Source organism: Aspergillus novofumigatus (genome assembly GCF_002847465.1).
Source record: "Aspergillus novofumigatus IBT 16806 chromosome Unknown P174scaffold_9, whole genome shotgun sequence".
In the NCBI taxonomy this organism is placed as follows: domain Eukaryota; kingdom Fungi; phylum Ascomycota; class Eurotiomycetes; order Eurotiales; family Aspergillaceae; genus Aspergillus; species Aspergillus novofumigatus.
In genome coordinates, this window is record NW_020194282.1 from 1,072,558 (window position 1) to 1,087,820 (window position 15,263).

At 45.5% G+C, this 15,263-nt stretch overlaps 4 protein-coding genes across 4 annotated transcripts; 2 read left to right on the top strand and 2 right to left on the bottom strand.

The window, feature by feature from the left end:
- Positions 1-3,158: 3,158 nt before the first annotated feature.
- On the top strand, positions 3,159-4,189 carry P174DRAFT_464290 (sulfotransferase family protein; the record flags this gene model as incomplete). The annotated part of the gene is made up of 4 exons (XM_024830370.1): positions 3,159-3,279; positions 3,336-3,511; positions 3,573-3,676; positions 3,757-4,189. The coding sequence occupies 4 exons, from the start codon at positions 3,159-3,161 to the stop codon at positions 4,187-4,189; spliced, it is 834 nt and encodes a 277-aa protein (XP_024678493.1).
- A 3,825-nt stretch (positions 4,190-8,014) lies between these two features.
- P174DRAFT_378475 (ankyrin repeat domain-containing protein) lies at positions 8,015-8,517 on the bottom strand (the record flags this gene model as incomplete). Its single annotated transcript, XM_024822838.1, has 2 exons — positions 8,015-8,245; positions 8,350-8,517. Coding segments are annotated over 2 exons (399 nt in total), but the record flags the coding sequence as incomplete, so codon positions are not given.
- Positions 8,518-11,219: 2,702 nt separating this feature from the next.
- Positions 11,220-13,414, bottom strand: P174DRAFT_464291 (GMC family oxidoreductase; the record flags this gene model as incomplete). The annotated part of the gene is made up of 6 exons (XM_024830371.1): positions 11,220-11,293; positions 11,362-11,405; positions 11,471-11,937; positions 11,998-12,658; positions 12,719-12,967; positions 13,074-13,414. 6 exons carry the CDS (start codon positions 13,412-13,414, stop codon positions 11,220-11,222), a joined length of 1,836 nt encoding a protein of 611 aa, XP_024678495.1.
- A 609-nt stretch (positions 13,415-14,023) lies between these two features.
- P174DRAFT_378546 (aldehyde reductase II) lies at positions 14,024-15,082 on the top strand (the record flags this gene model as incomplete). Its single annotated transcript, XM_024822844.1, has 1 exon — positions 14,024-15,082. One exon carries the CDS (start codon positions 14,024-14,026, stop codon positions 15,080-15,082), a length of 1,059 nt encoding a protein of 352 aa, XP_024678496.1.
- Between the last annotated feature and the right edge of the window lie 181 nt (positions 15,083-15,263).

A 15,263-nucleotide genomic window follows, 5' to 3' on the forward strand; every position in this document is an offset into this window, starting at 1 on the left:
CACTCTCTCTGCAATATATATTAATAATTTTTAGACAGTTTATTATCCTAAAAAAGGGTGTTCTTATAGAGTATATTACTTCTCTTTTCTAAGTTCTATATCCTTCAGACCATCATATTATGTGGTAGAATGCTAAATTAAAGAATTATACTTATATTAAGGAAGCATAGTTAAGGAAGGTAAAAAAAATAGTAATTATATAATCTAAGAATTAAATGTGTGCCTTATTAATAATAAAAAGAACTTTACTACTAGACTAATAATACTTCTTAGTTATCAATCCTTCCTTTCCCTAATAAATATAATAGTATTTCCTAGGATACATTGTGGAGCAGCAGTAAGGTAGGCTATGGCCTTTAGTTATATTATTACCTTACTAGTGTGATATTAATAGGTATGCATATAGCTTCAAGAAAGTGTATAAAGTGTGCAGAAGATATCTATTAGTTATTATTAACTCATTATTATATATATAACCATTTAGATCTTTACATTCATTCATAGCTTAGGTAGAGATATAAAAGGGAGCTTGATTTGCTTAAACACCTTAATATTAATAAGGCATGCTATAAGGCAGCTGCTAGCCTACTCCCTACCCTCATATAATTTAAAGGCTCTATTCCCACTATAATGAATAATTATCCCACATTCCCACAGTCCCACTAGTTACCCCTAATATCTAATGAACCTATATGTGCACACAGACTGTACTCTCTTAATTAGATAAAAATAATGAAAATAAAGATAGTATTATTAGAGTTGCATTTGGTGCGGGTTCGGGCGGGTTCAAGCCTAGTTGGCACCAAACCGCTGCGGTTTCGGGTTCAAAATTTAGAACTCGCACCAAACCCGGACCCGATGCGATTTGGTTGCGGTTTTCACCGCAAAACCCGCTGCTAGGCCTATACTAACTAACCATGGTTAGATTCGGTTCGGTTTCGGGTTGGTTAAACCGCTAATTTTAACCGTTTTAACCCTTACCATTCCCCCTTCGGGGACCCCTCTGACGCCCCTATTGAGCATGCTTATATAAAATTATGATTTTTATATGAAATATATGGTAATTATCATCATATTAATCTAGATCTAAAATATGAATTCAATATCTATAGGTTTGAATGGGTGGTGGTTAAAAAATCATTTTTAAATATGGTTATTGTCAACAGTCGGTCGCATATATATATAAACTACCACTACTTTCATACCAACCTATGACAGAGATGAAATTCCCTTATATCTCAGCAACCACCAGGTATTTTTGAATAATATTTATATCACTAGATAGCCTTTGATTCAGGCTATCTAGTGATATTAATACCAATTAAAGATATCTAGAATTCAGTAATTTCTAGGTAAAACAGTTGCGGGTTGGTTAACCTAACTCGCAAAACCGCAAAAACCGTAACCGGCGGTTTTAACCGAACTCAAAGCGGTTCCACCCTATGGAAACCGAAACCGGTGCGATTCCCTAGGCTAGGAACCGAACCCAAACCGCTGCGAGTTCGGTGAGGTTTGGGTTCGATTTTTGCGGTTCGGTTATGCAACTCTAAGTATTATAGTAAATATTATAACAAGTAAAGGCTGCATAAATCAATAAGTGAAATATAATAATGAGATTTTAAAATTTTAAAATATAATATCCCGCCATGCCAGTCACTTGGTAATATTAATGGGTTTATGGACTTTTAGGTTATGGATTATCTATAATATTCTCTTAATAAGAGATCTTACTGCCTACTAAAAGTAGTATAGACTGGAATCACATGCATGATATAGGTAAAATAGGTATCCACAATCCAACCTGCATGGATTTCAAGGCAGGTTACTAATGTCATGGGTTAACCCAAAACCCATCTGGGTTGGATTGAACCCCCTGCGGATCCATCCAAACCCAACCCACGACCAGTCTAGGACTATTTGTACAAAAGGAACTTTTGGATTTTTTTACTGTTCGCCGCACGTATTACCTATTGCCACTACCTCAACGAATCTCCTACCCAAATGTAGTAAACCGTAGTTGCTATGGCAACATGTCAATGTATCATTCCTCCAGATCGCTCAGTGATCCCTTCGGGATCGACTGGTGATCAATAGTTCTTTTCGGTTCTGCCTGCCACATCCGCCTTGCGCTAATGCGGCTGTGTTGGTGTCGTAACAGAATCTATGAGGTGTGCAGCGATATCTGGCAGTCGTAATCGTTATGTATGTAGCTATTTAGACCCTTACATCCCTTCATAACTTAGGTCAAATTATAAAAGGGGCTAGAATCCCTAGATATCATGGCGATATGTACGGGGCGGCCACTGGCCTACCCCCTACCCTCGCACGATTCGAAGGCTCTACGCCCACTGCGATGAATGATTATCCCACATAATTAATATTTAATGATTCAATCAGTATACCTAAATAACCAGGACACCTGAACGACCCAACCAAACTGATGGTAAGTTGGTAACTCCATCGCAGATGGAGACCCTATCATGATATCACAGCTAATCGTCTGGTCACGGCCGCATGAGCGCAAGCAGGCAGTATCTCAGTGGAACCGCTATATACTCCAAGCTTCTTATGCATCCGAAGGCGTAAAATGTTGCAATGCTTCTGGTCGCACATTCCAGTCGCGCTGCGGTTGGGCGTGCAACCCTGAATTAAAGAGAATTTACTGCGAGGGTCTCACATACCAATGACTGGTCACGATAGAGCTCCGTTCTCCAGACGCTTGCAGCGAATACCTGATGAATTGGAATTCTGTACATAATCCTTGAATGTGGAAAGAGTCTCTGGTCATAACCCTTCTTGGCCTGCTGTCAATGTATTAGCTTAGGAAAGCCACGTTGCATTCGCCTGATTTCACTAAATCCAAACAAACGAGAAGTATCATAAACTATCCTAAAGCAATTATTGAACACAGGACCCGCTGTCTCAGAGAAAGTATGAGTCCTGCATAATTCCTGATTTTGCAGAAACTCTAAGGAAAGCCCCCCAGATGCAACACTGAACTCAGTGCATCCTAACATTCAGGGCCAAATCCAGCGACTCCACTTGAGACTTATAAGTGACATACATCCAATTCTTTGAGGCAGCATTATGTTTCTCTGCCTATTTCCACCTCAACCTGTGGCGAGTTGTTCCTCCCATATTTCCCAATACATTTTAAGATGCAAAAGAACGACTTATCTGATTGCTCATTTCATGCTACGGACATCAACCGTCGCCTTTGTGCACGCGAAGTCCCGATGAAGATACTCGTACTAGGAATGCCACGCACAGGCACCTGTTGTGAGTATAATACATTTTACAATTTTTCAATCTGTGCTTACCGGGCATATACGTAGCGCTCATGCGCGCGCTTAAATATCTTGGGTACTATGACGCTTACCACGGGTACGATGCAATTTTCAAGAATCCCAGGGACTGCGAAATGTGGTACGCCGCCCTCTGTGCCAAGTATGATGGCATAGGGAAAGTATTTGGCCGCGAAGAATTTGATAAGCTGCTAGGGCATTGCCAGGTAGGGCCCCATAGCCGTGAGTACTTCAGAGGTTTCCACTAAGCAAACTCTTCACAAACAGGCTGTTTTCGCTCTTCCCGCGCTCTGTCTTGCAGAGGACTTAGTCAATGCATATCCGGATGCGAAGGTCATCTTGACATATCGGGATGTTGACGAATGGCATCAGTACGTGACAACCTTCGATTTCAATGCCTTATGTCGTATACCTGTTCATAGCTAAAGCACAATCTCCTCGAATCTCTCAGATCCGTGAAGCAGACTATTGTTCCCCTTGTTACTGGCAGATATCAATATCTCTGCCAATTTATGGACAATATTCTTTTAATGCGAACTCGCTGGATCCGACCGACCTTCCGAAAGTCCTGGCAAATACTTTTCAAGGGCAATTTTGACGCGAATGCTCGTTATTCTTTTGAAGAGCACTACAAAGCAATGCAGTCTCTGGTTCCCTCAAGCAGACTTCTTCTTTACCATGTCGAAGAAGGATGGACACCATTATGCAGGTTCCTCGGTGTTCCAATTCCGCAAGTCCCAATGCCTCGTGGCAACGAAAGGAAGGCACTACGCGAAAAGTTCCGGAGATTGATGCGGCATATGTTCTGGGAGTATCTGGTAAAGGCCGCGAAACTAGTTACCTATACTTTCCTTGCTTTTACCCTATGGAATTCGCTTTGTTGATCCGCTATCTTCGACATCAACTTGAATAGAGCAATGGATGATTACTATACTTAGGGCTTACCACTTGCACTTTTACTCATCATACTTCATGTCTCCTCCCGTTTTGTGATATGAACAAGTCGATAATTACAAGCATGAAAGTCTCTAACATAAATGGGTATTTGATATAAAACAAGAAGTGATGCAGCGGTCATTTAACGAATGTGCCAGTGTCTGAGCTTTTATAGCTAATTCAACTCTTAATTCTTGATGGCCATGCGAGTCATCCAACACCTCAGTTTAATCAAATCTGCACTGAGAATAGTATTATTCCAATCTGCATGCCTGCACATTCATCACATCTTGTTGGAAAGCGCAGAACCGTATGAGATTTCGCTATCACTAGTAATTTTGCTACCAATGATAAAGTTCGGAAGGTACAACTCTTTCTAATCTATCGTCTGACTAGCTAGATTTTATACCGTCGGATGCAGGCATCCAGATAGGGGTAACTACCGATTATCGGCCATAAAAGAGTGTAATCGATCTAATCAAGATCGGGAAGGTCCATCCATAGGCCTAATCAGGCAAGCAGTAATCTATATCAAAACAACCCCCTAGCTCAGCAGATATGGTGAGCTGAATCAATTTAATTGCCTGATTAGGAAGGCAGAGCAATTGTAGGCCTTAAGCGAGGCATAAGTGAGGCGAAGTAATATTAAGGTTGAGGCTCCTAGTCAATTGCGGCTCCTGATTTGCTGACTAGGCCAACCATCTTGTAAAATTCTTGATGCTTGTTGCGGGGAAGCATCTTGGTGAGGCCGTCGGCAGGCATATGGGCTGTTTTGATCTATTTAACAGACATCTGGCCGTTCTGGACATCTTATTGAAGCCAGTGTTAATATATATTAACATGCTGTAGCTTTGTTTAAATGACAGGCTAGAGTTGCATAACCGAACCGCAAAAATCGAACCCAAACCTCACCGAACTCGCAGCGGTGCGGGGTCGGGGGCAAGCCTAGGGAATCACACTGGTTTCGGTTTCCATAGGGTGGAACCGCTTCGAGTTCGGTTAAAACCGCCGGTTACGGTTTTTGCAGTTTTTTCGGATTAGGTTAACCAACCCGCACCGTTTTACCTAGAAGTCACTGAATTCTAAATATTTTCAATTAATACTGATATCACTAGATAGCCTTTGATTCAGGCTATCTAGTGATATCAATATTAATTAAAAATACCTGGTGGTTGCTGAGATATAAGGGAATTTCATCTCTATCATAGGTTGGTATGAAAATAGTGGTAGTTTATATATATGCAACTGACTGTTGACAATAATCATATTTAAAAATGATTTTTTAACCACCACCCATTCAAACCTATAGATATTGAATTCATATTTTAGATCTAGATTAGCATGAGGATAATTACCATATATTTCATATAAAAATCATAATTTTATATAAGCATGCTTAATAGGGGCGTCAGAGGGGTCCCTGAAGGGGGCCCTGGGGGAATGGTAAGGGTTAAAACAGTTAGAATTAGTGGTTTAACCAACCCGAGACCAACCCGAATCTAACCATGGTTAGTTAGTATAGGCCTAGCAGCGGGTTTTGCGGTGAAAACCGCAACCGAATCGCATCGGGTCCGGGTTTGGTGCGAGTTCTAAATTTTGAACCCGAAACCGCAGCGGTTTGGTGCCAACTAGGCTTGAACCCGCCCGAACCCGCACCAAATGCAACTCTAAACCCGGCCCATGGTGGGTTTAGGCCGGGTTGGGTTAGGGTTCCCGGGTTGGGTTTAACCAGTCTAGTACACCCTTACCAGCCTCTATTATGAACCCAAGGTACTTTGTACTTTTCACCTTAAATTCACACTTATTAATATCTAGCTGCAACTAGACCTAGGCAGGTGTTCCGGGTAACCTAACTGAAACATGTGTTAAACCTAACTTGGGCTGGGTTTTGGGCTTAAGGGGTGTGTTCTGAGTTAGGTTCTGGGCTTTTATATAGAACCTAGCTGGGTTTTAGGTAACCCAGCTGGGTAGATAAACTAGATAAACGTCACAGATCATGTGATATGCATTAATTATGTAGTCTTATCTTATATTTATAGGTATTTAAACTATATATATAAATACAGGCAGGCCAGAATCCTAGTATAGGGCTATACTCTAACTATTGCTGAAGAAAGGAGAAGCTAAGTATATATAGCTAATATACTAATTATTATAATAATTAACTATCACTATATAACTATAGCTGTATACATAATGTGGTACATGTCATAGGTTAGCCCATGACACTAATAACTAATAATGAAGGAACTAATCATCCTTATGCCTTATATACTTCTGATTTCATCTAGAGATACACTATTACATATTAGGTAAGGGAAGAACTACTTTATTATCTAATAGAAAAGGTTCCTAGCCCTCTTACTTATTATTAGATACCATACTCCTTTATCTCTTACCCTGTGCATGCTTAGATAGCTGCTAGGTAGCTAGCTAGTCTATACTAATCTCTAGGCCATCATCTTCTTTATTATTACTAATTAGCTTAAGGGTATCTTGAAGCTGTTAAGCATCTTTCTCTTTATTAAGGGCTTGCTGTTCCTCATTTAAAAGATATTATTTTATAAGGGAAAGTTCCTTCTCTTCTACTTTAAACCTTAATGTATATATGAATAGCATTAGATCTTGGATTATTATGACTGGACAGATTACTACATTGATTAGTATGAGGTCACGTGGCCTGCAGCTGGTGTCCAGTTTGGATGCGCAAAACTCATATAGTAAGACTATTTAATAAATGACCTTTCCTAACCAGTTGCTCTAAGTGATGGTATTCCCCTGGTGGGCTTAACTAATTTCCTCCTAGAGTGTGCATTATTTCTGTAATGACCTTAGTTCCCGCTCGCTGCACCTTAAAGCAGTACTTAGTTAAATTTTAGGGTGGTCATACAGTCTATACTCCTGGGAATGGTCTGTGGAACTCTACCTCTTCTTCTAACCTGCTTTTTATCAGTGGCTTTTAGTGTAGCCTCATTCTTGTGGTTCCCCAAGGTGCTTAATGAAGTCTCAGCTAATCTTTCTTCCTCGCCTTTTCATGCATCACACCATCTTTAATAAATATTAACTCCCATCCCATACAAGTGATGGTCTCTGGGTAGATTATACAAGAAGGTAGATACGGGCTAGGCCACTTGTGCAGTGACCTAGGATCTGTAAGGTGGGCCACTAGGCAACCCAAATAAAATGCCATGCTGGTCCTTCAACCTGTTGACCAGCAAAGACCTGGGCTGTGGGTGTGGTAAAGACTACTACAGAAAAGGGATGGGGGATGAACAATGTCATTTACTTGTATTTTAGTTCTACTACTTATAATTGCTTAACCTGATGGGCTGTTCAGCACAACAAAGAGTATGGTTGTATATTGAAGTATCTATAAAGAGTGGCCTCGCCAGAAAAGAAGACAGTGATCTAAGACAGCTCCTTAGTGTCCCTTCTGTGCTTGAACTAGAGCGAAACCTTCTGCTGGTCGACGCACCAAATAAGTACCTTAGCGGCCTCTCATGCCACGTCATCGCGTGGTGTTTCCCTAGAATGGCATACCCTTTGCATTGCCTGGTTTTAAATATACTCTTCTGGATGGTATGCTTCATTCATTCCTGGCCCTTAATGGCTAATGCACAACTATCCCAGCAGAAGCTGGCTCTATTTTAATAATTCACATTTGATGTATTCCAGATGAGCTCTTTCCAACCAAAGTTAAGAGCGCTAACTTGTATGAAGAATCATGGCTGGGCAGGCTAGATTTAGAGATTATTGCCGCGGTGATGACCCACTCAGTGAGCCTGTAGGAGGCTTATAATACTAAAATGATAATTACTCCGCGCGGCCTCTTGAGCGTCCACTCCCTGGTTATCCTTGATGTTGACTTGCAGATAGGCATCCTCAAGCAATCGTCTCACGATGCTGGTCTGCCCTTTGTGAGCCGCCCACCACAGAGTGGTGCACCCTTGATTGTTAACGCTGTTGCAGTCCGCCCGACGGTCTTGTAGGATGGTATTGACCACCTGCAGATACCCATTGCGGGCGGCTAGAGACAGTGCGGATTCCTTCTTGTAGGTTTGCGTGTTAATGTCTAGTTGGTCCCCGCAGGTGAGCAGCGCATGGCCACATCTGTGTGGCCTGCAAAGATGGCAGCTAATAGTGGCAGAAAGTACCTGCCCCATCCTTGGTTAATATCAATATTTCGGCACTCCAGCAACTGTTCAACCACTCGGATATGGCGGTGCCTCGCAGCTAACCACAGTGGTGGTTGTTCGCTTATTTTGGTTGCATTCACTTAGACAGCAGCCATTCCACAATCTTGACATCGCCCTGATGGGCTGCCTGACCGAGCGGAGGCCAGCCCCAATGGTTAATAACATTGGGATCGAGGCTCTTCTCCATTAAGAGCATGCGGATGATCAAGTTTGATCGTTCTCGGACAGCATGATGAAGGGATGTTGATACTGCAAATATAAGTAGGCAGAAAAGCAAAGCTACAGATTATCATACTGGTTACTGTCTAGTAGCTCCAAGTAAAGACCTATTCTGCAGAGGAAGACATGTTTACCGTGCCTCAAGTCTCCAGGTAGAATTACTGAATAAACAAAGTACACTTATTGACACTTAATAATACACTCGGTCAAAAAGCAGCAAGGGAAAAAAATTATTCATCCATCTGTGAGCAAACTTGAGAGAGTGCCAGAGATGGTTACGGCCACTATGCAAAAGATTAGAGCCACAGTTCTTGTTTTCAGAGCCCTAGACTTCTGTAAATGGTTCTTTCATGACTGCCCTGCTATATAACCTCATGCAACTCACTGGTTGTATAAACACTCAACTTTATGCATACTTACCCTGCTGAGACATTTATGTGGAACTTCTCCGGCTTCCACTGCTGACTGCGGACTTGAATTCTCGCTACCATAGATGAAGAAACTGTGTCAAAGAACAGCACTAAGAAACGTCATTATTGCTAAAAGAACAGTTGCGATTCCGAGCGCGTAACTACCAGCTGTTAAGCCGCATTCTAAGCTGTGGCTAACAGCAGTTGCAACTGCAACAACAGAGATGCTGCAAAATATGCTAGCTGTGAGCAATAACAGTATGTAACGAACATGCCATCCTTCAATAACTGCGAAGGCATATACTGTTTTCCCGTACGGATTCACGGCATCCAAGTATTTGTCTATTTCAAGATACCTGTTCCAGACTGTCAGGAAGCATCATTGACACAATAACCTATGCGACTGACCTGTAACTTGTAACATACTTACTATTCTGTAGGAATTCTATAGCCTTTAATTCAATGCCATTCTGCCAATAGTACTTAAGCATTGAAGGCAGGAAGTTGTAATTATCCCTCTGCAAGGATAACTCACGGGTATGTGTAGCAACACAATATGTGGAACTAACTCCATCCCATCTGGTATTTGGGCAGAATCCTGCTTCCTCACAGCTGCTCTTGCCATAGATGTGGACACCGCATGTGTCGGTTTTGAACCTGCCTTCAAAGGCAAGGTCAATGGAGTCCGCGATGTTGCTTCATAATTCATTGTAATTGAAGTTAGTGACTACCACAAATATCTTGTTCTTTGCGGGGTCATAGCTCATAAAGCGTATCTGTTTAGCCAGACTGTAAGCTGCATGAACCAAAAGGGACATAGTAACGGCTCTGTTTACCATGATCTCTTTTACTCCAACGGCGGAGTAGAAGGAATACTGTTTCCACCAACTGAAGATCTTTCGCAGCTCATTAATCTGTACTGGAAGTGATGATTCCTCCAGTTTTATGTCCTGGGCAATCCATTTTCCACCGCGTTTCATGCAAATCCATATGCAATCCTTGTGGCCCTGTTCTAGAGCTTTTTTACAGTAGTCATATAGGACAGAAGGTCGCCCCTCCTCCTTCTGAGCTTCTCAAAACAGGTTATATCCACTGTTTGCTGCTTAGACCAAATTAGGTGACTATACAGGTCTCGATGGAAGTATCAACTCACCAGATATTATCTTCTGGAGATTCAAGCACTGGTAAGAGATTATAGAGGGGGAGTAATGGGTACTAGGGCAATATAGATAGCGCGACCATAAAGGCGGGGTATTTGCCTGAATTGCTGGCAAGGCTGGTTGATTGTAGCTTATATCAGAGGGCGCAAACCTCAGGAAGGCTGATGCAAGGCTGTGCTACTCTAAGCCACTCAGCTCATGGCACTTCATACCCACCCCTGCTCAATGGAAGACAACCTACAACCAACACCATATATAAGATCTGGAGAGAATGGCCATGGTCTCGGCGACTTTACAACTGTACGTCCTGAAAGTCACCTTAAGCTTTCGTGTTCTGCCTCAGATGCTTTGCGTAGGCTGCAAATTCGCTGTTTACTTTGGGAGACTGGATTTGGCAAGCCCTTCAGCTCCTTATAATAAGCCGTCCGAAGCGTACTCTTCCTTCTGCCGAGATATTCGGCACTTATGTGATCCCACCTGTCTCCCTCGACTCATAACAGGACGAAATATCGTTTCTGCTCAGGGGAAAGTGGGCCTCTAGCTTCAGAGACGCCCGTCTTTCTGATGAATTTGGGAGTCCTCTTTGCCAATTCCGCGCTTGCTCGTCATGTCAGACCAATCATTGCCATTCTGATGAAAAGAGTCAAAAGTGTTAAAGCCATTAAATGGACTGACATGTCAAAGTAAAGCATGGTCGTCACAAGCTGAGGCCATCGACAGTCAAATCAGCTAGTTAAGTATTCCAACAACAAAGTATATGTCTGACAAGAATTCAATGCCTACGTCTCTCGAGATGATAACTAAAGCATAGCTCTCCTACACATGTTTTCGAAAAGGCAGTCCTGAATGATACCAAGTGAAACTCCATTTTTACAATACAGGTGACTAGTAACAGATGCTAATCAGGATTATAAGGGACTCATCTTTTACCTATTTATTGAAAAGGAACAACAATATGCTTCAAAAAGAAAAAGAAAATGAAGAAAGGAACGGTTACAATTCCACTCGTGCAGGTTCATTTGCTTCTTCATTGATGATCTCTTCAGCAATCTTTTCGGCCAGGGCATCTGAGACAAGCGGGTTAGTGGATACAGCACATGTTTGGAGGAGCATCAGGACAGATCAATGGACATACAGATTGCACTTTGAATATGACTGGGAGGCAAGAACGGCAAAGTCCTGTCATGATATGAGTATCACACACAATGTAGGGTCACGCAGCGTGCAGAGGAACCATGACATACGCAGCATCCACAACCCTCACACCATTGATGCCAATCACCCGTGCCTTGCTGTCCACCACAGCCGTGCTGTTAACTGCTTCAGGATCCCCCATGGCGCACGACGACCCGGCGTGGTAGAAAGCCAGGCCATTCTGTTGGATGAATTGTAAGATCTCCGCATCGGTCCGAACCGAATGTTTCCCTGGGTAATACTCGTCACCGAGGCGAACGGGCGCCAACTCCGGAGCCTCGAAGATCTCTCGCAGACGCTTAAAGGCGGCGATGGCGACTTGCTGGTCGGTGGGAGAGCCCAGCGTGTTGGTGTTGATGACAGGCGGATCGCGGGTGTCGGCGGACTGGATTGTGACGTTGCCCAGCGATACGGGGGCGACGAGGGCCGCGGTGATGGACGCGTACTGGTAGCCGTCTTTCGGCTGGCGGCCCAGCGGGTCGTTGAAATCGCCCAGGTACATTGGGGAGACGATGTACTGGGAATTGGTTATGAGTGACCTGTGGAAGCTTGATTCACAAGGTGGTGCGGTGCTTACCTCCACTTCCGGCCAATCTTCCGGGAACTCTGCCAGGTCTTGGAGAGTTTTCGGGGTAAATGCGGCACGAAGATGACTGGGGACTTTTTCGAAGGCACCAAAGTCGCCCGCGTTCGCCGTCAAGGGGCCCTGCCGATGCTGGCGATAATTATCGACGTAGAGCCGAAGCATGTCGAACGCATCGTTGGCCCATTGGGTCCACGTCGGGACGTTGACGCGATAGGCCGCTCCAAACCAGACGTGATCGATCAGATTCTGTCCCACGTACGGACTATCATGGACAATCGGAATGTCGAGGGAATCCAGAGTACTCGCCGGACCGACTCCGGATACCATTAGCAGTTGAGGCGACTGGAAGGCCCCAGCCGATAGGATAACCTCCTTGTCGATGGCGAGCGTGTGCTCCAGGTCAGCCATCTCCACCACCACTCCCGTGGCGGTCTTAGTATCATCGAAGAGGATTCGCTTCGCTAATGTCTCTGTATAGACGGTGAGATTGGGGAGATCTTGAAATTCCTTCAGATATGTATTGGCGGCGGAGGCGCGCTCCTGCGTCTCCGGGATGGTTGTCAACGCGAAATACTGCGAACCCATGATACGACCACTGTTGAAGTCACCAGCATCGTTAATTCCAACGGCCATCATAGCCCGTTGGATCCAACTGCGAGGTGTCAGCCATTCCTTCATTGGCAGTCGACATTAGGAGAGCGATGATTATCACCTGGAGATCGGCGAGGCCCAGTTGGCGTACGTCACCGTCAGCGGACCACCGCCGGACGAGAATGCGCCTGGATGGTATCCCGGGGTCGCATTGTGGGCCCGGCGATCGTGATCTGGGGCTGTGAAGTTCGTGCCCTTTTTGAAAAACCGCTCGAATTCAGACCATGCGTAGCTTTGGTCCCCGACCTGGTCGGCCCATCTCTGAAATGCGCCGGCAGGGGCTCTGGTGTATTTTCTTAGCAGCTGGCTACTATGGGACGAGCGGATGGGACGGTCAGTACCTCTGGTAGATCATTGCACTATCATCAGTCAGCATTGGAAGTTTTCCAACAAAGTTCATGACGGCGGTTCCTCACTTGCGTGCACTGGAGCCTCCCACGCATTTCCCGCGGGGATAGCCGAAGACCCTTCCCCCCATCCCCGGCTGGGGCTCGACCATGAAGCCCCAGTCATTGGCAGCATTGTTCGCGAAACCAAAGGCTGGAGTGGATGAGATTATGGGTTCCGAGTCCTCATACCAGCCACCAGCCTCGACGATGGCCACCTCATATCCTGCCTGGGCCAGCCGTGTTCCGATGGGAATCCCTGCAGTGCCTGCCCCGACAATCACATAGTCGAAGGTGTTGTTTCGTGCGTGGCCGTGGCGAAAGGCACCCGCAAGGGCAGGGAGCAGTAGGGCCGAAAGAGGCCAGAACATCGTTTCTCAACCGAAGAACTGAACTTGTGAAAGGGTCAGAGCATGCAGCTCGATGATATTAATTTCTGGCCTTGATAGATTCAGCTCCGCCTGCCTCCCGATATGGATCTGGGTCCCTCTAAGCCACGGCATCCAAAACCTCCTGCCGCCGGAGTAGCATGGAGCCCCGTGGAAGCAGGACGAAGCACCTCTGTGGTGTGTTCGGAGTTTGAAGCATAAAAGAACGACAAAGCCGGAGACAAATCAAATCTAGGTGAAGAGGATTTACAAATCATGTCGGGATTGCGAGAGTGGCCCCTTCTCCGGGGCTAACGCACAATCGGAGTTGGACGTCGCCGGAGTCCCAGGAGCAGCCATGACCGCCTCTAGAACGCGGTTGCTGAGGTTGTACGCTTGTTGAACTTGTATTTTTCGTACTCTAGCAAATGGACTGTTACAGGCTTCATCCAGAAATGCTCCTACCAGACATCATGCACATATATCAAGGCACGTCTCGTCGATTGGCAGACCAGAGTCAGATTGGAATACCGAACACTCCACAGTACATCGTGCCAGTCGCTTCTTTTCTCCATTCTCCAATTCTGATCAAAAGGCATCCAAAACTCAATCATGGGTTCCCTTGCGCCTACCACTGTCCCTCCTGGTGGCCTCGTCTTGGTCACCGGTGTGAATGGCTTCTTGGCCTCGCATCTTGCCCTCAACCTGCTTGAGCGCGGCTACAAGGTGCGAGGCACGGTGCGATCTCAGGAGAAGGCGGATTGGATTACCGAAGCCATCGCGAAGCGCTATCCAGACGCCTCCTTCGAGACGGCGGTGGTGCCGAACATCTCCGCTCCGGGGGCCTTCAACGATGCCATCCGCGGCGTCGATGGCATCGCCCACGTGGCCAGCGACCTGTCCTTCGGTAGCGATCCCAACAAGGTCATCACTCCTATGCTGGAGGCCCTCCGGAACATCCTGAACAGCGCCGCCAACGAACCGAGCGTCAAGCGCTTCGTGTTGACCAGCAGCGCCATTGCTGCGCTGACCCCGCAGCCGGAGAAAGAGATCCACGTTGACACCAACACCTGGAACGACAGCAGCATTGAGCGGGCATGGCGACCGGCACCGTATGAACCCGAGAGGTGCTGGGACGTCTATGCCGCCCTGAAGACCTCCACTGAGCGGGAGTTCTGGAGGTTCGCCCAGGAAAACAATCCCGCGTTCGTCGTCAACGCCGTCCTACCGGATTTCATTGTGGGGCCCATCATCCATGCCCAGCAGAATGGCAGCACTGGCCGCTGGGTGAAGGAGTTCTTCGATGACCCCGTCAATTACTACAAGCCCCTGCAGACCTTCATTCCCCGGCACTTTGTCGATGTCACCGACGTGGCCCTGCTGCATATTGCGGGATTGACGCACGAGGATGTGCAGAATGAGCGGCTGCTGGCCTTTGCCGGCCCGTTCAACTTCAACAGCTGGTTGAATGTGTTCCGCAAGATCGATCCTGCGAAGCCATGGCCTGAGGATGATCCCAATCAGGTCCATGATCGCAGTACGGTGGATACTCGGAGGTCGAAGGAGCTCTTGAAGCGGTACTCCAGACTTGACTTTACGTCCTTCTTTGACAGTGTGCGCGATAATTGTCTCAACAGCGACCCGAAGTGGAAGCGGTCGAACTTTCCCTGAATGGGATGAGATGAGGTAGCTTAGGTAGTGAATGAACGCTATCATATTTATATTTTCGTACTATGTGTCATACCTGAGTAATTTATCTGTTGATTAGGAAAGAATACTGTGTCATGACTGAAATTGTGGCTAAAGATGCTTTTAGCGTATTGCTAAGTCCAGCAACATCATGATAACCAAG